Source organism: Gigantopelta aegis, chromosome 4 (assembly GCF_016097555.1).
Source record: "Gigantopelta aegis isolate Gae_Host chromosome 4, Gae_host_genome, whole genome shotgun sequence".
NCBI lineage: Eukaryota > Metazoa > Mollusca > Gastropoda > Neomphalida > Peltospiridae > Gigantopelta > Gigantopelta aegis.
Window position 1 is genome coordinate 58,133,759 of NC_054702.1, and position 24,375 is coordinate 58,158,133.

Here is a 24,375-nt window from a genome sequence, read left to right on the forward strand (position 1 = left end):
AGCAAAACAGTGAAAACAACAATCGACAGTAAAGAGACAGCCATCAGTGATATGTTCCGCAACGTTTCATTCAAAAACAGGTAAGAAACATTTGTTATATCATATAATCTATAACTCAAAAACATTAGTGTGATCAAAGTTGTATCTATGCACAGCAAAGTCGAAGGTATGTTTATACAAAGCAAACAGGTGAGAGTATCCTGATCCCAAAGGTGGCATTTGTTGTAAGTGCAGTAATTTTTTTTTTTGTTTAAAAAGTAGGTATATATTAATGCGCGTGTTTTAACAAATTATTATTTTCTTTCAACAGATACCTTGTTCCATTTAACTGGATTAATTAATCACATCTTGACAAGCGGATCAACGTCTAGTGGCTCTGTCATTACCCTGCATATCAACAGAAGAAAAACAGAAACACATTTCATAATAATGTGACCAAACTTTTAATAAAAGCAGCAACACTATGGAAGACAGACATGTGAATAACGATGTTCAAAGTATTGTTTTTCTTAATCACAACTACAAGGTGTTATACAGATGCTTATGAAAAAGAAGTCTCCACTTGGACCTCTCTAAAAACAAAGAGAAAAAAAAGGTGTCACTGAAATGGTTTTGTGTTGATGACTTATATGACGAGGCTCTGTGAATAGCTATAATTGAAAGACACAATACAAGTGCTGTCATATATATATATATATACTGAACTTCAAAACAAAACAAAAAACAGAACACAGCAATGGCTGCAATAATGACAGATAGAAATATAAAACCCAAGGGGTTTTTTTTAAACATTTTTATTCACACCACAAATATGGTATACATGATGACGGTAGACAAAAAAATATCATCATTCAAACTTTTCAAGTGATTTCTGTGTCTTAATTATTCTTTGTCCTGGCGGACCATTAACTGCTTTACGTTTTAAATACAATGTTTGATGACTTGGTAATGTTTGTTGTTTTTTATTTCCAGAACCAAGTTGGCTATGATTCAGTAGTGTTACAGGGGCCTTTAAATCGTTCATTATTTTTACAAAACGCTCATAGTCTGCAGGTTGTTTCTGTTTGTCATGTAATACCACGTGGCGTATCAGATGAACAATGTCTGATCTGTTGAAAACCCGACTGTCTTCTGTCATGAGTTCACTTTGATCATTGATAAACAAGTGACCTAATTCTATTTGATCTTTAATAAAGAACCACAGAGCCATGAGTTTACCAATTGATTCAATACAGCTAATTCCACGTACGATATCCCTTTCAATATCCATTCCATTGAGAACATTCGACAAGCTTTGTATCTTTTTGTTTTGTTCAGTCTCATTTGATTCCATCTTTTCAGTTTGATTTTCATTCCCCACCTGATTCTTCAAAAGTCTCTGATAAGTTTCCCTCGATAAGAGAATCATCGGTCTGCTCGTCGTATGTAGTTTCGTTCTCGTCCCCTAAGTAAGCAAGCAAAGCCAGAATACAGGCGGGTATAATAAACTGATGTGATTTTAACAGTTCCAGTTTATGTTTCTTGTGAACTGTCTTGCTGGACAATGAACGAATGACTGATCTGTAACGATGCAAGCGTTTTTTTAACACGGTCCGATATTGCAATATTACCACGTAAGATGTTGTAACTCACTTCTATCAATGCCTTAAACTGGTTGTGTGATGCGTGAATCAACAAAGCACATCTCTGTTTCACATTTCCATCCTTAAAGTGTTAGATAACTCAAATTGTTGTTAATTAAGTCTGTCATAATTTACAGCAAAAAGCTGATCTTTTCAGTAAGAAATAGTATGGTCCACCCCAACAATCCAGAATGTCAACTCCACGTGCTAAAACACGGTCAGACTTTTTTTTACCACTGTGAACTTTGTGACAAAATTCATTTTTTGGTTCGCCTCTAGGATGAGCCACAATGATACCGGGAATATTATTCTTCCATGTCAGTCTAAGGTACAAATGAGCCAATGTAGTATGCGTTTGATATTTTATATAAATAGGATCAATTTTTGGGTAAATACACCGTACATACTTCATTCGGAAATGTACCAGTACGCAATCGGCCGTATTTGGAGTCGCTATAAGGGGAGACATCCACTATCAAGTAACCATACTTTTTCCCATCCACAGCATCACGGTATGCTTCCCAAAAATAATTAGACAGGCCAGGAAACATCCGAGAGGCTAATATTTTGTACTCATGAGCTGAACGTGGGTTCGACATTAAAATAAAGAGATGGGTGTTTAAGGATATACTTCTGTTACATTCGCCCTTGGGATAGGCAGATTGCTGTATGTTGATCACTGTTATACCCATGTGATGGGACATAGTGGTATAGAGGTTTAACATGAGATGACTCTTACACACTTCCATCATTAAATCGTCAAGCACCAAGATCATCTGTTTGTTGGACTGAACAGACCAGTCTTGTAATTCGTTCAGGCTTGGTAATGCTTCGTGGAAGTGAATAATAGGGATGGTCTACTGCATTGCGGTATACATATCTTGCCAAATTGCGTAGCAATATACAATTAGATTGGGTGACCTATCAAACATAACATCGGCTTGCTCCAACATACGTTTGGTTAGAAATGTCTTTCCACTTGATGACCCACCAATCACTGAAATAGTCGTAGGTGTCTGTATGGGAAGCAGACATTCTTGGTTTACTGTATCGCTGAGGGGGATGGACATCTTGTAAAAGCAATGTTGGATACCTAAATGAGGCCAAGTATTGTTACCGTAGATATTTAAGCTCTTGCGCTATTCAATAATCTTGCACGTCTGATACCTTCTTGCTTTACTGCTATGACGTGCTCTGGTTTTAATATAAATACAATCAGGGGTGTGTTACCAATCAAAAGTCGTTTTCTAGTGGGGTCTCTTGTGGAAGAATGGATGAACTGACGCAACACAATCACATATGAATTATTAGGATTTCTTTGCAAAAACCTTCGCTGTTCACTCCTCGTTACAGGTATGTGATTGTCGAGCAGACGCTTTGCTATGGCGACCACCGCTAACATCTGTTCATGACTCATAGCTATGACATCTTGTATAATTTCACTGTAATCATTAAAAGCAAGAAAATGCCTTAAAAAATCGTAATGTTTTATGACATATCTAGCCATGTCCCTCTTCTCTGCTTGTCTATAAACAAATGAACCATCTCGAGCATTTACATAGTAATATTTAAAAAAAAAAAAAAAAAACCCCCAAAACATATTCAATACACAAATTTATTACAAACATGTGGTGTACAATATCTAAAATATTTACATATAAAATTCAATACAAATACATCATTCTGTAACTTATCGTCACTGAATTGATTAGCAATATTATTTATTGTTAGTTCAGTTTTACATTTTTGTAACAAATAATACAGGCAATACAATCCGCATGTTTTAGCATTCGAGCTTTGAAGACATTTGCCATTGTAAACATAATGTATAGAATGTTTCTTTAAAAATTCTACAAACTTTATATTATAATATTCGGGGGGTTTACCAAAACTGTCGAAAAACTCTCCTTTATTTTTGTCAAAATAGAATGCAACCCAGTGTGTACCCGGGAGGTCAGTTGGATCTGTGTTGACAATACATCCCCAGCTTCCACCTCGGATTAACCGTGGCAGTGTATTACTCGAGTACACACCTACAATACGTGAACGTAAATCTGGGTCACAGTTTACACCACACTGAATCTGTGAAGCATACATAATTTGTCTATTTAACAAACACGTTTCTGGTCTGATCGATTTCAATCAAGCTAGGAAATTCACCATACACTACGCAACTAACTGTCTTTGTCAGTGCCGATTTAAACTGTACTTCTAACCTTAAATTTCCATTCTTTAATAAACTTAAATAATCAGAGTCAAGAAAAACGGGGTCGAGGTTGAACACAAACAATCCACTTCCAAGTGCAAATTCGACTCTTTCAATGTAATTTCCACCGTCTTGCCCCCATCTGCCGACACCCTCGAACAAATTCACGTAAGCACTGACGTCGTCTGCTTCAACGGGTCTACCAGGCACACTGACACCATCGAGATACAATGCCACCGTCTTCACGAATGAACTCTGGAAGTTAAACGGATTCTTTGTATAGGATCCGCTCACTCCGTCACCGTTGACAAACCCAACAATCAGTCTGTTTGGGCACTGCGACTGGAACACGCTGTCCCACACATAGCTCTGTTGAGAAGAGGGGATGCTGCTCATTTTAACTTCTGTTTTAGTGAAGGGGTACAAGGAGTTGGAGTTTTCAAACAGCTTGTTGTGCGTTAAAATAAGTGCACTGTTAATTTTCAGTTTACATATCTTGAAGTAAATATCTTGCAAGTCGATCTTGTACTGCTGACGCGACTTCCCAGACATCAGACAAAAGGGGCTGGAGCTCCGAAATAACTTAACTGTCATATCCACACCATTCACCAGATATCTACCCATGTTAAAAATATCTTCACACAGGGCTCCTTCCATAGTAACCGTTTTGCTGTCGGCGATGAACGTTCCTCGAGAAGATAGTCCAGAATTAGTTCGAGTAATGGGATTGGTACTTTCGATGTCTGCTTGTGTTTCTCCGATGTCCTTGTAAAACAGCTGAGACTGGAGTTGAGTTTCTTTAGCCTCTGCTCCATAATTCAGTAAGGTTTGAATATATGCTTTGTAGGGATAGTGACTGTTCGCGGAACTCACTAGTTGACCTTGTAAGTACACAGCGGCCTGTGACCACAGGGCTTGCATGAATAGATTTACTGGAGACACATGTTCATCTTTACCCAGAACCGTTCCGTCTGAGTGACTCACTTTCAGTTTAACATGTAAACGACTTCGTTTCAAATCCACGTAGTCGCTTCCACTGTTTGAAATTTGAAATTCTACTGGTGACGAATCTGTAATCTGGCTGACGGGTCTGACGTCCACGTAGTAATGCTGAAATACGCTTGTTTGGTATGGGGGCATTAAAAACAGGTCCAATGCGCTGGGTAAACCTTCCACAAAGTCTTTGTCAGTGAGCAGCGACATATTGTTTGTTGTTGACGTTTATACAAATATATCCTTTTCGTTGATAGGTGTCTTATACCTCGATGCGGGAGCTCGTTTTTTCTGTGCCGTCATGCGTCTGAATTTTTTGCTTCTAACGATTTGTTCACCAGATTTTCTTTTTATAGCCATCTTGCGTTCTTGTTCTGCTTCGGCCCTTTCCACTACGTCTTGAGTCTGTGACGTCACTTCTATTTTAGTTGAGATTTTCTTTTTGTCCTCATCACTGTTTACATGTCTGGGCACGACCGGTATCATGTAAGATAACCACTTGTCTTTGTAGTTCCCAACTCCAGATCCAATCTGCTTATTTGAATGAACAACATTCGTTCCTCGTTTATCAAAATACTTTAACCATTTATTCACATCAGGCACGTAAAGTTTCCGATTCATGGTAATTTACTCCAGAAATGGATAACGTCTCAACAGTAGTGTCACACTCGTCGTCTCTTTGATGAATGAGGCTGGAGTGTCCGAAGCCGATTTTATAGAAATATCAATGTAATCACTGTCCTTCACAACAACGGGTATGTTCCACAGTGTGTTAAATTCGTATCGTGGACCATCTCTTAAATCCACGTGTCTCAGCAGTGGCACGAAACCTTCGCCCACTAAGCTACTGTCACACAAATTACACAACACGTCTACTTGTAGGTCATTTATGCCATGTATGTCGATTTCCCCAAAGTTCAGCTCCGCGAGAGACACTATCCAAACACCTTCAAACGTTAATCTCCGGTTTAACTTTACTCGGAAATGATATGGGTTGTTGTCTGGAAAAATTGTTTTAGAATCCATGTTGTTCAATATGATATATTTCTCCATTGTTAGATGTCTTTTACTTGACTTTCCTCGATGTATGAATCAAAAGAGGCAGGCCATCCAAGCCACCGGACTAGAAAGTAGGTTTTCCCACCTTGTCTTTTTTTCTTTAGTATTTTCTCCACTTTCCACAACACGTCTTGGTCTTTGTTGATTTTCTGTAGCTCATTGGTATAGAAACTACCTTTAATTATGTCATCATGAAAGTCTTTCAGATGATAAATAGGTATTCTTTGACGACGTGTGCGCGAGGCTACTTTAAATAGCTCCTCTGTCCAACGCAGGTCTAGTTCTTTACTGAACGGTTTCCTTAGATATGACATTCTAACCAGATCACCCACGTTAAATATAAACTTTTGTATTGGTTTCTTTGCTTTTACTCGATCCATCATGGGTTTTACATACAGATGTTTCCACACTTTTACCTCGTTGTCGCTATTCACATCTGCTGGAGCCCATTTACCTAAGGACGAGTGTTGAGTGTGATTGTAATTGTGAATCAGATCTTGCAAGTTATCAATGTATCGCTTCGTGTTGTTATGTGTCATGAATCTTGTCAAGAGAGACTTTAAAGTTCTGTTAAATCTTTCGACATAATTGCTCTTAATGTTTTCATTGTGTGTAATGATGAGTTTTATATTTTGATTTTCTATATAAGTTTTAAAAGCACCTTTGAATTCAGATCCTCCATCCACCCGTACCTTCTTAGGGACACGACCCTCTTGTAGGATTGACTTAAAACCTTCCAAAACTGTTTCAGGCTTTTTATTGGTTAATGTCACGGCCCATGCATATCTAGATAGTATATCAATAACCACAAGCATATAGCGTATGCCATCATTCCACTTGGTGTAACGAGACATGTCAGCTAAATCGACATCAAACATTTCGTTCATTGAGTTCACCCTGACTTTGAGACGACGAAATCTGTGTCTTACTGGTTTGTGAAGACTATATGCTTCGTGATCACTTAAAAACTCTTTCACATTGTTGAGTTTAATATTAAATAATCCGCGTCTCTTCAAAGACTTTTGAAATTTAGATGGACCGTAAAATGCCCCAGGTGTACGAGGGTTAAAATAATACTGTTCTAAATCATTCTTATCGTCCACCTTGACAGACTGTTTCTTATCGCTATCCATGATATAAATGATTTTCAAATAAAATTGCTTCTATATAAATACAATAACAAACGATAATCAATTTATACATCATATATTCACAATGCTCTAATACAATCAATCAAATGTAAAAGGAATTTTGGTTACATGTTTTTCTTTTTCTTCTCGATAACGCCAACCATATTAATATAGTCGCAGTTTGATGCCCCTTTCTTGTGCTCCACCCATGGATTATCGATAGTCTCCTATCCCTTCAGCACGATTTCGAACTTGAAAGAAAAACACACAAAACCAGCATGAGCCATGGTCCTCGATGATTGCATCGTTTGACATGATCAGTTTGTAAATGATGATAGGCTGGGGTGTGTTTTTTTTAAAAGCACATTCCAATTAGTGCAATTGGAATTAAAAGTCACATAATCTGTGTATGTGTCTGTCATCATGTCTTGTGTCGCCTATTACAATGCAACGACAGAACATCCTGTATAATGTTAAAAAAAGAAAAGAAACCGGTGGGTGTTTTGTTTTTTCAACTGGGGAAAAGACGTTCAAGTTGCACGTATTTTAAAACTTGTGATTTTAAAGTCTCGAACCAGTTGGCTGTCTTAATGCAGGCATCTAAATAATCTCGACATTGATAAGAATGCAGCATGCTAGAAGGTATGCGATCCTGTGTCTGAGGGTCATTTCGTAACACACTAATCCATTTGTGGATGACGCCCATTTCGTCCAGTTCTGACCAAGCCATTGAGTAGTAGTGTTCAACTTTCTCTCTATCAGGCATGTCTAGACATGTGTGAACAACTTCCTCGTCAAACATGCATCCAAAACACAGTTCCTTATTCAACCGTTTAATATTCTTGGCTATTTCCATGCTATAGCACAATGTCAGTAGAGATTCAATGTAGAGTTTCATATTGGCAGAGTCCATCTCGTCTGTATGATACTTGGGTACGTTTTTTCTAATAATCACAAGTTTGGACTGCTGTGTGGCATCGTGGTAGTTGGTTTTAGCATCTTGTACACATTCATTTCGATCTTTAAACCATAACAAACATTCTCTAATAGAATTTTCTGATAAATGGTCTGGGGATTTCTGTACGTATTTCCATTTAAAATAACACCTTTTCTCCATCATTAAAATGTGTACTGCGACGAGCAAGACTCAATTAATTATAAAGTTACAAAAGCGAATGAACAATTATAAATATAAATAAGTCGTGGCTATAATTAAAGGGCTATTGATTGGTTGGATATAAACCATTATCTATCTACATTGTAAAAACAACGAAACGGATTGGTTGGAATTGTAAACCATTGTATATGTCATGAACACACATGTACAAATAATAACGCCGATTTGTTGATTACAATTCATGGTATATTTGCATTGTACTCGACACGAATAAAATCTATGATCATAAGGAATGTGTATGTTATTCTAAAAAACAATTGGGGCGAAGTTTTTTATTATTTAGACTGAAACATATTATTCGTTCCAAATAATGAAAGAAAGAAATAATTCAATGAAAAAAACCCTAATGAAACTTATAAATTAGCGTGCAAACAGTGGTCAGGACTATATAATGTGTAACAAGAAAAAAAAGGTGAAAGTATATTAATGTATTTTTCTAAAATTAGTTGTTCCTTATATAATTGGTATATATATATATATATATATATATATATATATATATATATATATATATATATATATATATATATATATATATACACATATATACATACATACATACATACATACATACATACATTCATTTTAAGAATTCACAATACTATTGCAATACTATCAGAATAATATTTTAACTATCGCAATACTATTTCAATAGTAAAACTAACCGCAAGGTCCCGTTTCACGAAACGATCTTAGCGGTAAGACTACCTTAAGTGAACAATTACCTAATGAACTTAAGACGGTCTTAGCGGTAAGATCACCTTAAGGGCACGACTACCTAATAACATTAAGACGGTCTTAGCGGTAAGATCACCTGTAAGATCACCTTAAGTTCATAACTACCTAATGACCTTAAGACGGTCTTAGCGGTAAGACCACCTTAAGTGATCAACTAACTAATGACCTTAAGATGGTCTTAGCGGTAAGGCCACCTTAAGTTATTTATAGGAGAACGAACCTGCATTCAAAACATACAGAGATTTTTGTAAAATGAGAATAAGTCAACTTTGTGTATTTTAGATGATGAATTGTATATAAAACCTGTCGGGGTTTGGGTTTGTTTTTATGCAAATGTAAAGAAAACGAGGATTGAATAGGAATTAAACGTAGCATTTGCAAAACACTTAGGGTCTAAATAATTGAACAGGACTATAATATATTATTGGTCTGTTGTTAATTCTAAATAAGCGAAGACGTTTACTGGAGGCTACTTAAATAATTAGGTTGGTTGCATTTATCTATATATATTGTGACTATACGAATGGTCGAATGGCGAAATGGTGATCAAAGTAAAGTTTGTTTTATTTAACGACGCCACTAGAGCACATTGATTTTTTTAATCTTATCAGCGGCTATTGGACGTCAAACATATGGTCATTCTGACACTGTTTTTAGAGGAAACCCGATGTCGCCACATAGGCTACTCTTTTACGACAGGCAGCAAGGGATCTTTTATTTGCGCTTCCCACAGGCAGGATAGCACAAACCATGACCTTTGTTGAACCAGTTATGGATCACTGGTTGGTGCAAGTGGTTTACACCTACCCATTGAGCCTTGCGAAGCACTCACTCAGAGTTTGGAGTCGGTATCTGGATTAAAAAGCCCATGCCTCGACTGGGATCCAAACCCAGTACCTACCAGCCTGTAGACCGATGACCTAACCACGACGCCACCGAGGCCGGTAAATGGTGATCAGTTACGCTATATGCCAGCAGATATTTCTTTGATCTGAAATGAGAATGTGGGGACAGGACATTTCGTATGCTGTCTACACTAGCTGAAAAGTGGAGGAACGCCCCCCCCCCCCCCCCCCCCCCCCACCTCGTCCCCCACCGATTGACGTCCATGCTAAAGATCACTTCGTAAAACGGTGCCCAGAAACATTCGGGATATTCACACACTGATTTTCTTAAAAGGACGTACCTTAGTTTTTAAACACTAAGGCATATTTCTGACTATTATAGCTGTTTTTGATAACTAAAATCATATTTTACTTAGATTTTATGGTTTAGATTATCAGTTTCCGTACATTCGAAGTGTTTTTGGTCATCCTGGTGTTTTGAATATCACAAATTGCATTTCTCATATTTTTAAAACCGCACGTGCGTCTGAGAAGTAACAGTTTTAGTCTGTTTTTAGAGGGTATTTCACCATTTCAAAGTCACAGACTCATGTTTCACTCAATTGTAACTTTATCCAAATCTGTTACAGGTTTAACTTAAGTGTTGATTTTCACGCGTTGAAACTAGTGGCTGTCCCTTTAACTAAAAGAAGGATTGCAAACTCCAGACACTTCATTTAATTTTCCTTTCAACCAGGGAGGTGGGTTATGACTGCTAGTGCGCCCCGCCTGTTTCCGACGCCTATAAAATATTCCTCCACCAGAGGAAATAATGTTTGGAATTTTAAACAAAACTAAAAAGTGTAGGCCTAATGCTAGTCCCAGACTACCAACTGCCAGCAGAAAGTTGTCCAACTCGACGGTTGCGTTGTAATTTCCCCTAACTCCCGCCTTACTACGGGTGCGTTCAGATTAGCCGTTAATGGACAGTCGTAGAAGTTGTAACAGCAGAAAGTGGGCCAACGTTCTGTTGACAGTTGGTAGTTTGAGACTAACATAACTGTAAAGTGCTCGTAGGTTGTCATTAATAATTGGACGTGACGTCATACTAAAGCGGTGAATGATAACTTTAGATGGTAGTGAGATGACGTCATATCAAGCGGTCTTAAGCGTGAGGTTTTTTTTGGAAAAAAAAAATTTAAGAGTAATAATTATAATGGATGTCTTTGCTTCATCGTCCGTGTCCAGACTGTACATCTGGCGAGGGTTGGTTGGTAGCCACATGTTCGGACCAGGTCAAGATAAAAGTAAGAACATTTGCAACATTGTATCAATTAACAGACGTTTGCAATTCCCGTATAAGACCGTTTATAGAATCACTGGACCGACACCGAATATTGGTATAACGCAGACAATTACCTAAAATGAGAATTAGTGGACAATTTTCATACTGAACTTCTGTAAGATTCTGTAAATGTAAAAAAACCCACCAAAAACCCCAACAAATTGAATAGAGGACTTGTTTTGTTTGTAATTCCCAAGCTGTGGAAGATGAAAAATATTTTATTTTAAACTGTCTTATTTATTGTGTTGAAAAGCAACAAGTATTTGATAAGTTAAACTCCTTTCCGACTTTTCTACTCTAAATAGCCATTCAGACCCGTACGCGGGGGGGGGGGGGGGGGGGGGGGGGGGGGCTTTGGTGATGCGAGATTTTCATAAAAGCGGCAGGGGTCGAATTTCGGTTTAATAACAAACATTAGGGCACCGTGGCAAGTTGGAGGGGCACCAAGGCAAACTGTTCCTTCAAAAGAGGGGCACGAAGGCAACATACTTTCTATCAAGTTCTAACAAAGAAGGATTATATATTATAATATACAACGTAACTATATTTTTGAATTGAATTAAAAAAAGGAGTCATGAAGTGGTAATAAAAGTACCTAACATTATTATAATATGGTAGTAGTAAATACATGATACAGGTACAGGTGTATAACCTCATATCTAAGACTCGTATCACTTAAGTTTAGTTCAGCTAACATCAATGATTTTTGTGTTAAAATTAGAGAAAATAGGCGGCCCGACTTGGGACAGGGATAGGGCCGTAGGAACGATATCTGGAGTGTGGGGGTAGTACTAAGTTCAGCCAACAAACCATTTCGCTAACGTTCGCGAACTATTTGATTGCTTCCCGACGTGGCCATTTGGTTTACTGTGATTTGAAATGCACAATCTGATTAAAATTAGCCCTACTGGTCTATTAACCAGTGGAGCTAATTTTAATCAGATTGTGAAATGCATAAACCTGTTTAGCGGACATTTATCTGCTCGGACCGGCCTCGGTGGCGTCGTGGCAGGCCATCGGTCTACAGGCTGGTAGGTACTGGGTTCGGATCCCAGTCGAGGCATGGGATTTTTAATCCAGATACCGACTCCAAACCCTGAGTGAGTGCTCCGCAAGGCTCAATGGGTAGGTGTAAACCACTTGCACCGACCAGTGATCCATAACTGGTTCAACAAAGGCCATGGTTTGTGCTATCCTGCCTGTGGGAAGCGCAAATAAAAGATCCCTTGCTGCCTGTCGTAAAAAGAGTAGCCTATGTGGCGACAGCGGGTTTCCTCTAAAAACAGTGTCAGAATGACCATATGTTTGACGTCCAATAGCCGATGATAAGATAAAAAAATCAATGTGCTCTAGTGGCGTCGTTAAATAAAACAAACTTTACTTTTTATCTGCTCGGTCTCGCTGAACTCGGCCCACGAACGCTTCACATGATTTTGACGTGCTCGAAAGTGTTATTATTCGTTAATTTATTTCAGGATGAGAGCGCAGAGGCGGATCTAGGGGGGCCCCAGGGGCCCGTCCCCCCCCCCCCCCCCCAATTTTTGCTACAGTTATAATTTTATTATATATTCATTTTCATTTTTTTACGATCCCCTCCAAACCTCCCCCAAAGTTCCCTTGTCATTGCGCCTCATGTCCTTGGGGCCTCCCCTAAATGGATTTTCTGGATCCGTCACTGGAGCGGTATCCAAACGTAAATAAACAATGAATAATAATGTGTAAGTCACAAAGAATATCTTTATAAATGTCTTTAACTTTTTTTACTGCTGTTAATAACGTTATTTCTATCAGGCATTTTAGCACGTTTTATCTTAGATTCAAGTATAACTGACCTGTCACTTCGTAAAGGTAAATTTAAAAAACGTGATTTTACCCCCAAAAACACATGTTATCCCAAAAAGGTATAAAGCTACCACTTGAGAATGTCCATCGTACTGAAAAATATGCCCACGGTGATGGTCTTTCAAAACAAATATAGTGAGCCTTTTTCTCTCATAATGTGAATTTTGGGGTATTGGCCCATGGACTATAAGTTTGCTTAAAGGGGCATTCCTGAGTTTGCTGAAATTTTAAAGATTTCATTGACTAACAGAGACTTTTTAACGATTGTAATTGCATATATAAAAAAATATTTTTGCATAATATATTAGTGGCTGTATATTAAACGTGTTTCTGATCGTTCTAATATTTGTACTAGTTTAAATTTCATTTTATTTCCTAATATATATCTTTTTGTACGTACGAAATTATTTGAAGACAAAATCCAGTTTGGGCTTTTTACAAATATTAAGACGACCAGAAACACATTGAATATACAGACACTGATATTCTAAACAAGAAAATATATTTAATATGTAAGTTTAATCGTAGAAATATTTTATTAGTCGGAAACATCTTACAATGCAGCAAACTCAGAAATGTCCCTTTAATCTACAAACCTGTAACAAATCTAGATAAAGTTACAATAGAGAGAAATAATAGTATGTGACGTTGAAACGGGGAAACATAGTTAATATCTGATTTATATTGTCATAGCAACATATATATATTATGCACCAACATTAGACACAGCGAGGCGCATAACACCAGCATCATATTATATACTCTTCAAAAATAGTAGGGGAAACCCGAAATATTAATGTTAATATCAACTATTAGACTGAACATACGTTTTGACCACAGACATCATAGTAAAGAACGTTCAGGGCCCCGTTCCACGAAGCTATCTTAGCACTACTATCGCCGTAAATACCTACCATCGCTACCTTAATTTGTGTCTACGATCGCCAGCCCGTCCACGACGCGGCGTAGCTTACTATCGTCGTAAATTACTGTGAAAATTTACAATAGGTACGAGGCAGTTGTAAGCCACTAACGTAGATGTAAAATGGCAGATGATGATTTGATAAATTTCTAAGAAAGATACTAACTTATTGTGTAAAAATAGATCTAATATATACCAAATACCTTTTATGAAAGTCGGCGTTCGATGAAAAACATTTTAGGCCATACGACCGTCACACGAAAATATGGGAGATAACTCTCATGTCGGTTAGCACACAAACTGACAAAGTTACTTCATGGATGTCCGATACCAATAAATACATCCAAGATGTTCCGAAAAGTCGGTAACCAATTTATTATTTAACTAATTCGCACTTCTTTGCAAAAAATGTATTAATCATTAAAGGGGAATTTACGACTACTGTAAGGTTGCTTTGTGGAACGGCTGTAACGTTTACGGTGCCAGTTGTAAAACTCACCTTAAGTCACTACAATTAACCTCAGCTACAATTCTTTTGTGGAACGGGGCCCAAGTTTGTTTATCAACACACCGAAACACATTCCATAGTTTGCACGTGCATCACGCAGTTGCTCCGTACACGTGCGTGGGGTGTCATTCTCGATTTTGACAATTTCCAGGAAGGTCAATTAATCACTGTGGAACATTATTTCTGTCAATCATTTTCATTCTGTTGATCATACAGTTGTTATTGTTTTGTTTTTAGTCATTTTTATTGTTTGAATTTGCGATTTACTGATAAAAAAACGTCAACTTTCAAATTTCACTTCTGACCCCAATCGTCCTTCACGATCGTTGGTGGTCATAAAACCTACTGTAATACTGAACAACCGGTTGTAATGCTTGCCTAATTAATTCACAATTATCATATAGCCATTCACCACAGCTAATATACCTTACAATTTTGGCAATTGTAAATTCTTATTAGAGTTCCCCTATTTTTTTGAAGAGTATTATATCAAACAAAACAACGTCTGTCGGTCAAGGTGTGGTATGATGTGACGTTGTCAAGTCGTCTAGTTACCATAATAATAGGAAGGAAATGTTTTATTTAACGACGCACTCAACACATTTTATTTACGGTTATATGACGTCGGACATATGGTTAAGGACCACACAGATATTGAGAGAGGAAACCCGCTGTCGCCACTTCATGGGCTACTCTTTTTCGATTAGCAGCAAAGGATCTTTTATATGCACCATTCCACGGACAGTGTAGGACATACCACGACCTTTATTACACCAGCTGTGCCATAATAGATGCAAACGTGTCATCCGATCTCGACGATACATAAACTAATATTACTTTTGGATGGACATTCCAGTGAATTGTCACATAGAATTGTATCAATATAGTCTTCTTCATCGTCGTCGTCGTCATCATCATCGTCATAATCATTATCATCATCATCACCATCACCATCGTCGTCGTCATCATCATCATCGTCATCGTCGTCATCATCATCATCATCATCATCATCATCACCACCACCACCATCGTCGTCCTCGTCATCATCATTATCATCATTACTAAATCAAAGGCCAAGGTATATACTGTCCTGTCTATGCAAAAGTGCGTATAAAAGATCCTTTGATACTGGCTGATAGGAGTAGCTTAATGTGGCAACCCATTTTAGGCACAAAATAGTCGTAGCTCCAAATGTGCTGATGTGTAAGTTAATCAACCACTCATTTTTTTTTATTATAAGTACACGTAGTAGTAGCTGCAGAAGTACTTAGTTTTGTTTTATTTCTTTTGTTTTGTCATTGCATTTTAAAAATATATTTTGATTGATTGATCGATTGATTCATTTATTCATTCATTCAGGAAAGCAGCAAATGAATGAGGTAGATGAGCTACTGAAAGCCGAATCCATCCTGAGAACAAGGAGAGGGAGCCGGTTACCCAAGCTGTGTCAGAAGACGCGCACACTGCGAGTTCGGTGCCGCGCTCCAGAAGTAGGCACCGCGAGCCTCAGACCGCCATTATTCACCAGATCTATCCCAGCTCCTGCTCCGCGACCACCATCACCATCACCATCTGCTGCCCCACCTCCAGTAGAGACAGACTCGAAGATCGAGCAGACACTGGAACCGTCCAAATCGTTCGTCCAGCCGGCTTCAGAAACATCGCTGAGTCTCCTGCGACGACCGACGGGCAGCCGGTACTCCCCGTGCACCCTGGACAGCTGGCAGTTCCGCAAGGTGCTCAGGTCCTACTCGCTGAGGCAGATCGGGAACGTCGACTGGACGAAGTGTATGACTTTTTACGAGGAGCATTTCCCGCTGCTGCTGGAGACCTTGTACACGGACCACGCTCGCGTTATTCGAGACAACCTGGCTCTGATGTTTCGAAATCGATGCCGAGATGTTAATCTCAAACTTAAGAAACTTGATTCGCGTCTGGATAATATACAACGACAGTACGAACGCAACAACGAAGACTTTTTAACCGAACTGAGAAAGCAACCGTTTGATCCTAGAGAGTGGCCTTGGAATTTAGAAGAATACTGTGTGGCGAAAGACTACTAATTATTGTTTAACCCAGTTAATATTTTTTTTTTTTTGAAACATATATTTTAGGTAAACTATTTTATTATAAAGTAAATACAAATTTGTAATAAAATTTTATTCATTTATTTAATCATTTGTTCATTCATACATGTATTTATTTATTTATTTATTTATTTATTTATTTATTTATTTATTTCTCCAATACAGAAGTTTCTTTTTAGAGAACCGGCCTCGGTGGCGTCGTGGTTAGGCCATCGGTCTACAGGCTGGTAGGTACTGGGTTCGGATCCCAGTCGAGGCATGGTATTTTTAATCCAGATACTGACTCCAAACCCTGAGTGAGTGCTCCGCAAGGCTCAATGGGTAGGTGTAAACCACTTGCACCGACCAGTGATCCATAACTGGTTCAACAAAGGCCATGGTTTGTACTATCCTGCCTGTGGGAAGCTCAAATAAAAGATCCCTTGCTGCTAATCGGAAAGAGTAGCCCATGTAGTGGCGACAGCGGGTTTCCTCTCAAAATTTGTGTGGTCCTTAACCATATGTCTGACGCCATATAACCGTACATAAAATGTGTTGAGTGCGTCGTTAAATAAAACATTTCCTTCTTCTTTTTAGAGACGAAACAAACTGTCGCAATATAGATTGTTCCTTCGTTTCTGCTATACCAGACGTGGAACATTCTGCCCATAAGAATTGTTTGTCATTTCTATATCGTTAATAATCTAAAAATGCACGACGGTAGGTTATTATATTTTAAAGAAATTATATAAGTTATTATATATAAAGGAATCGCTGTATTAAAATAAAACTAAATTTCAGATGGTGTGATTTGAAGAGATACAATTTATGGAAAAGTATTAAAACTAAGACAAATAAAGATATTTGACCCCACGTGATGTATTTCAAGAGATAGAACGCTACCAATCTATGGATCTGTGTGTGTGGGGAGGGGGGGGGGGGGGGGGGGGGGGCGTCAGACTAGGTCGGTGGAACGCTCGACTGAGGTTTTCGGGTGCGTGTGCAAAATGCGAGTGGTCTTGCTTGTGGTAAGCGAAGTTTATATGGGGGTCGGGTCATGCTTCCCCGAAAAATATCTTTAAAAAAAAAAAAAATGGGTTTAAAATCAATTAGTTCAGTTGTATAGCGGTCGCCTGGTGCGCGGTCGGTTTGGGATCGATCCCCGTCAGTGGGCCCTTTGGGCTATTTCTCGTCCGAGCCAATGCACGACGACTGGTATATTAAAGGCCGTGGTATGTGCTATCCTTTCTGTGGGATTGTGCATAAAAAAGATCCCATGCTAATAATGGAGAAAATGTAGCTGCTTTCCTCTAAGACTATCGTCAGCGTCCCTAACTGCGTTATGCTTCCAACTCCGTTCGGTTTGTTTTCTCGTGCACGGTTCGCGCAATTTATTGTCGTCTGCTTGTTGTTCATTTGTGAGGCTTTTCGTCACAGTTCGTGAACAGTTTCATTTGCAATTATGTTCAGACAAGTAAGTATCTCAATACAATATTTTACAAACCCTGAAAACCATTAATTTTGCCAAGTCGTTTTTGTTTATTCCTTAAAATTACCGATATCGGGTCTACTTAATTCGTGGAAATTGATTTGAAATGGAGGAAGATGAATTAACATTCGGTGCGTGTCACCTGACCTCACATGTGCCAGATCAACAAGGCCAAATCATTTAATTTCGATGATTTTTAAGCTCCCTATTGTTAGAATTTGTTTTCAATTATGAAATGTGATCTGCAAAATGTATGCTACATGTTCGTGCCTCTGCAGTAGTGAATATTATTCATAATCCATTTTTAACAATTGTAAATAATTTTCAGTGTATAAATTGTGTTAATTACGAATCAATTCATTTGAAAATTGATATTTTACAAGCTATTCACTGGTATGAACGTAATGCCTATCTGTATTGACATCAAGTTTTAGCGATGAGTGTTGGTAAAACGCGGGCCGGACCGGAACGCTTGACAAACTGAAAAATAAATAAATAAATAAACAAAGTTTCATATATGTTTTCATACAGAGGCCTTAAAAGTGAAAAATTACAAACAGCACATGCGCGGTACGATAGTTTTTTCTAAACGCCTGCGCCTGAACGCAGTTAGAAACATTGCACTCTTTCCTATGGAGGGTGCTGCACTTTTGTTTACTTGAATGGATTTGTTTTACATCCACATTGTTAATTTTTAATGATTTATAACGATTTATAATGTAAATGCACCTGTAATAAGCGGTCAACTAACGCGGCCAGCGGTCATCTAAATCGGATCCCAAATCGCTAAAATACCTGTATTAAGCGGCCACAGTAAATGTTTACTGTTATATAAAAGGGATATTTTAACAACAGCGGTAAGGTGCAGCAAATAACCGATCATCACACCTTCAGGAATACTAGTACCCATTTAGTCCCGACATCTCTACTGTATATCAATTAAGAAAGTATGACACAGGAAGGCATCTTATTGCCTCTGGGCAGGCTAAGCTTGACATTTGTAGATTCACTTACTGTGACAATACACCGCATGAATGGAAAAAGAAAACAAACTTGTTGAGAACGGTTAATTTAATTAATTCCAGGTGCATTTTTTCTTGAAGAGCCGACATGTCAAAAGTTGATTTATGTGAAGCACGTCCGTTAATTAGCAATACTGACGGTAAAACAAGAAACAACAAATGTTTTATAGACACTATATGTGGCAACCTGTAATCAGCGGCCACCTGTCTTAAGCGACCACGTTTATTTTCTCCCGTGTGTGACCGCTTAAGACAGGTTTGACTGTATTTTATTGATCACACGAATATTTCTGTCTCGAGTATATATTTCAGCACTTGGCAGAATCGATGACAATCAGTATTCCTGCACTGCTGTGATTAGTCACCTGCTGATAGATATACCGGGCAGCCTTCATTATAAGTACATTGATGTCATACTGATCATTTAAACAGTTTATGGCAGGGCTGTCTGTCGCTCGGCCTCGTGAACACGCTGGTGTGGCTCTGACACGATTTTGTGCAAATATTACCGTGTTACGTGATACCAAGTTTGCATATTATTCAAAGGGAATTTTTGTCGTTTTGCTATATCATACTTAAAATGATGGGCTGGATTAAAATTGTGACATGGATTTTGATTCAGACTATTATGTGGAATAAAGCTGTTTTTATGACAGTAGACAATGCGCAACTCAAAGATTACGCCATCGTGTCTGTAGAAAATTCTGCTTTGCATGCATGTGGCGCAATGTGCCTGAAAATACCATCGTGTTTGTCTATAAACTTTGTGAAATCTACGCTAGAATGTGAGATCAACTCGAAAAACAGTTCTACACATTCCGCCGACATAAAAACAACCCCAATGACTCTGTACATGGACATAACAGATGTTCAACAGGTAAAGTAGAACGTTAGAAAATTCTTTTTAATATATATATATATGATACAAATTAGTTATTAGTATCTTGGATTGAAAGAAAGAAAGAAATGTTTTATTTAACGACGCACTCAACACATTTTATTTACGGTTATATGGCGTCAGACATATGGTTAAAGACCACACAGAGTTTGAGAGGAAACCCTCTGTCGCCACTACATGGGCTACTCTTTCCGATTGGCAGCAAGGGGTCTTTTATTTGCGCTTCCCACAGGCAGGATAGCACAAACCATGGCCTTTGTTGAACCAGTTATGGATCACTGGTCGGTGCAAGTGGTTTACACCTACCCATTGAGCCTTGCGGAGCACTCACTCAGGGTTTGGAGTCGGTATCTGGATTAAAAATCCCATGCCTCGACTGGGATCCGAACCCAGTATCTACCAGCCTGTAGACCGATGGCCTAACCATGACGCCACCGAGGCCGGTTATCTTGGATTGATTCTAAAAATCATGAGATTTAACTGAAATTGCATAGAACGTAGTGATCTTAACTCTCTTAACTAGGGACGGGACGTAGCCCAATGGTAAAGCGCACGCCTGATGCGCGGTCGGTCTAGGACCGATCCCCGTCGGTGGGCCCATTGGGCTATTTCTCGTTCCAGCCAGTGCACCACGACTGGTATATCAAAGGCCGTGGTATGTACTAGCCTATCTGTGGGATGGTGCATATAAAATATCCCTTGCTACTAATGGAAAAATGTAGCGGGTTTCCTCTCTCTGACTGTCAAAATCACCATATGTTTGACATCCAATAGCTAATGATCGGTAAATCAGTGTGCTCTAGTGGTGTCGTTAAACAAAACAAACAAACTCTCCACTAGGGCCCACCTACACCATCTATAAAACGTTCCTGCTGAGGCCCATATTCCAAGTCTGCGTTTGTTACATTTATTTAAACTATGATTACAATGATGTGTTTTGTTTACAATTAACAAATACTTTTGTTGTTGTTGTTTTTGCTGGCCAAATTAATTTTGCTATTGATATAAGTCAAAAAAGGTCAGCGTTTGATAAACTGGCCAAAAATTCATTTTACCCCAATGTTATAAAGGTGATTTACGTACCTTTGTACCAGTTAAATAGTAGAACTACCTTAAATCACGACCACTAACCAACAAATATTTCATTATATTCAAAAGTACATTAGACAAACACAGATTTGAGAAATTAAAGATTGTTTCATTAAATTATAACTAGTTGTGTCAACGTTGGGCCGTCTGAGCAGAAAACCAAATTGCTTTTATTTCCTTGTCCTGTGCCCAATAATGTTTGTATATGTATACTTTATGCAATAAAATATGTTCCCTTCGACAGCGACCTCTGAACAGCTAAAACGTTTTTAAATGCATTCTACCCGTTCTCTTTTATCTTTTGTCATCAAACATTCAGATCCTAAAAAAAAAAAACTTCTAGTAGAAGTATTATTATTATTATTATTATTATTAGTAGTAGTAGTAGTAGTAGTAGTAGTAGTAGTAGTAGTAATAGTAGTAGTAGTAGTAGCAGCGGCGGTGACAGTAGTAGTAGTAGTAATAATAATAGCAGCAGTAGCAACAGTAGTAGTAGCAGCAGCAGTAGTAGTAGTAGAGTAGTAGTAATAGTAGTAGTAGTAGTAGTAGTAGTAGTAGTAGTAGTTGTTGTTGTAATAGTAGTAGTAATAGAAGTAGTAGTAGGTGTAGTTATAGTAGTTGTAGTTGTAATTGTAGTAGTAGTTGTAGTAGTAGTTGTAGTTGTAGTAGTAGTTGTAGTAATAATAGTAGTTGTAGTTGTAGTAGTAGTTGTAGTTGTAGTAGTAGTTGTAGTTGTAGTTGTAGTAGTACTTGTAGTTGTAGTAGTAGTAGTAGTAGTATTGTAATTATTACATGTAATCTGTTTGTAGCAGTTTTCTGTTGGGGCATGCTCCGATTCAAGATTATACCGCGATTGTGAAGTTGACAGAATGGGTGAAATGCGTGACTTTGGTATGTATATTCATATCCTGCAATTAGTGATGAGTTAGGTAATAAAACAAATTACAAATACCGCGATACGACAAAGCCCACAAACATGCAAAACAGAAAAAAAGCACTTGTTCTGGTGGCTTCACTGTCGGGTTTTATTTTTTATTTGTTGTTCAGTTAACCATGCATATAGCTCTGTGAAAATATAAGATTTTCAAAGACGGTAAAGATAGGCGATGCATTAATAATTGAAGACCTATAACACTTTTTGTGTATTATAAAATAGCATGTGGAGATTTAGCCAAACGAATGTGCATTTAATAAGCGAATCACAAACAGGTTTTTAAAAGGAAGATTAATAACAAAAAATATATATTCGACTTGTTGTTCACAATATACTTTGAAAAAGCATTCGATACTATTAGTTGGAAATGTATTAATAAAACTCTAGAAATTTTGCATTTCGGTCCTTCCATTAAAAAATGGTTCAATCTATTTTGTTAATGAAATGTTTTGAAAATATTAATTTTAGTCATATTTCCAATTTCTTTAAATGTGTGGTTGTCGCCAAGGGGATTCCATTTCACCATGCTTGTTTACCGTAGGTGTTGAGCTCGTGTCACTTGAAATCAATCGAAATCCAGATATAAAAGGCATATCTATACACAAGAAAATTATACTTTCAGATAGCCTACTCGAATAACCGCTATGGACAATCTAGTGCAACAGACACCTTCCATTCTTACACATTTCTTTCCTTTGACTGACATATATGTAAAACAAATGTGAACAAATGATAAAAGTTCGTCAAAGATGATGCATCAAGAAATGGACAAAGTAATAAGCGAAATTAATTATGCCACAGAGGTACAGTTTCAGGATTTAATAAAAACTGAATCAGTGAATTCATAAACGAGTCTTCTATACTGTTTAAATGCATATTGTATTAACGTTGAATGTGAGTGTGGCTGGTGCCAAACTCAGAGTGGAAGAAGAAGGAAGGAAATGTTTTATTTAACGACGCACTCAACACATTTTATTTACGGTTATATGACACAGGGATCTTTTATATGCACCATCCCACAGACAGGATAGTAAATACCACGGCATTTGTTACAACAGTTGTGGAGTACTGGCTGGAACAAGAAATAGCCCAATGGGTCCACCAACGGAGATCGATCCTAGACCGATCGCGCATCAAGCGAACGCTTTACCACTGGGCTACCCTTGCTGCTAATCGAAAAGAGTAGCCCAAGAAGTGGCGACAGCGTGTTTCCTCTCTCTATATCTGTGTGGTCCTTAGCCATTTGTCCGACGCCATATAACCGTAATTAAAATGTGTTGAGTGCGTCGTTAAATAAAACATTTCTGTTCCATTCTCATTTGTAAATCATGTAGCTTATTGGCAGAATTCGTTTACCTCTTCTCTTTGTACAATTCTACCAATATTGCCTCTTTTTTTTTTTCTTTTTTTTTTTTTATATTTTCTCTCAAACACAACAGGGGGATGGGGAGGAATTTAGCTCAGTCGATTGAGTGCTCGCCTCGTCGAACCACCTCGGTGGATCCATTCAACTGATTCGAGGACTTTGTTTTTCGTTGTAACCAGTTCACCACAACTGGTTAAAGGCCATGGCATGCGCTTTCCGGTCTGTGAGAAAATGCATATAAAAGATCCCTTGCTGCTAATGAAAGTATGTAGCAGGTTTCCTCTGAAGACTGACTATACGTCAGAATTATTAAATGTTTGACATCCATTAGCCGATGATTAATTAATCAATGTGCTCTAATGGTGTCGTTTAAAAAATCAAAAAATCAAACACGACAAGTATGCTTATAGCATAATTTATATGGTTAATGGTCATTTTATAGCATACCTACTCTATTTTCAGATTCTACTTATATTTTCGTACAAGTGACATATTTTGGTTCCGGTATTGTATGCATTATTGACTAGTCACTCATTGACATTTAAAAAATATTTCAGACTTTAGCTTTGAACTATTCTCATACTTCTTCATTTTCCCAAACGCTTCATAGTCATCCAATGATGAAATTCGACCTACATTTGCTAAAGCATAGAAAAAGGAGTATTCATTTCAATCTAAATATAAACAATGCAGTGGCGTAGGAAGGTGCCACACACACACACACACACACACACACACACACACACACACACACACACACACACACACACACACACACACACACACACACACACACACATACACACACACACATACACACACATACACACACACACACATACACACACACATATACACACACACACACACATACACACACACACACACACACACATACACACACACACACACACACATACACACACACACACACACACATACACACACACACATACATACATACATATATATATATATATATATATATATATATATATATATATATATATATACTCTTCAAAAAAAGTAGGGGAACCTGGAATATTAATGTTAATATCAACTATTAGACCGAACATACGTTTTGACCACAGACATCTTAGTAAAGAACGTTCAGGTCTGTTTATCAACACACCGAAACACATTCC

At 37.9% G+C, this 24,375-nt stretch overlaps 2 protein-coding genes across 2 annotated transcripts; one reads left to right on the plus strand and one right to left on the minus strand.

The window, feature by feature from the left end:
- Positions 1-1,349: 1,349 nt before the first annotated feature.
- On the minus strand, positions 1,350-5,031 carry LOC121369910 (uncharacterized protein F54H12.2-like). Its single transcript, XM_041494989.1, has 3 exons — positions 3,839-5,031; positions 2,951-3,064; positions 1,350-1,536 (listed from the first exon to the last, which is right to left on the minus strand). The coding sequence occupies exons 1-3, from the start codon at positions 5,029-5,031 to the stop codon at positions 1,350-1,352; spliced, it is 1,494 nt and encodes a 497-aa protein (XP_041350923.1).
- Positions 5,032-10,884: 5,853 nt separating this feature from the next.
- On the plus strand, positions 10,885-16,541 carry LOC121372138. The gene is made up of 2 exons (XM_041498404.1): positions 10,885-11,056; positions 15,726-16,541. The coding sequence occupies exons 1-2, from the start codon at positions 10,894-10,896 to the stop codon at positions 16,427-16,429; spliced, it is 867 nt and encodes a 288-aa protein (XP_041354338.1). The 5' UTR covers positions 10,885-10,893; the 3' UTR covers positions 16,430-16,541.
- The last annotated feature ends 7,834 nt before the right edge of the window (positions 16,542-24,375 follow it).

Bases quoted from the DNA above. Each gene is read 5' to 3' on its own strand.
- LOC121369910 (XM_041494989.1), bottom strand. From the start codon at position 5,031: ATGTCGCTGCTCACTGACAAAGACTTTGTGGAAGGTTTACCCAGCGCA. The intron at 3,065-3,838 runs GTTAGAAGTACA...TAATGATTACAG, and splicing joins TTAAAGAATGGAAATTTAAG to TGAAATTATACAAGATGTCA. The intron at 1,537-2,950 runs GTTTTTGCAAAG...TTCATTGTCCAG, and splicing joins ACGAGGAGTGAACAGCGAAG to CAAGACAGTTCACAAGAAAC.
- LOC121372138 (XM_041498404.1), top strand. From the start codon at position 10,894: ATGACGTCATATCAAGCGGTCTTAAGCGTGAGGTTTTTTTTGGAAAAA. The intron at 11,057-15,725 runs GTAAGAACATTT...TCATTCATTCAG, and splicing joins CGGACCAGGTCAAGATAAAA to GAAAGCAGCAAATGAATGAG.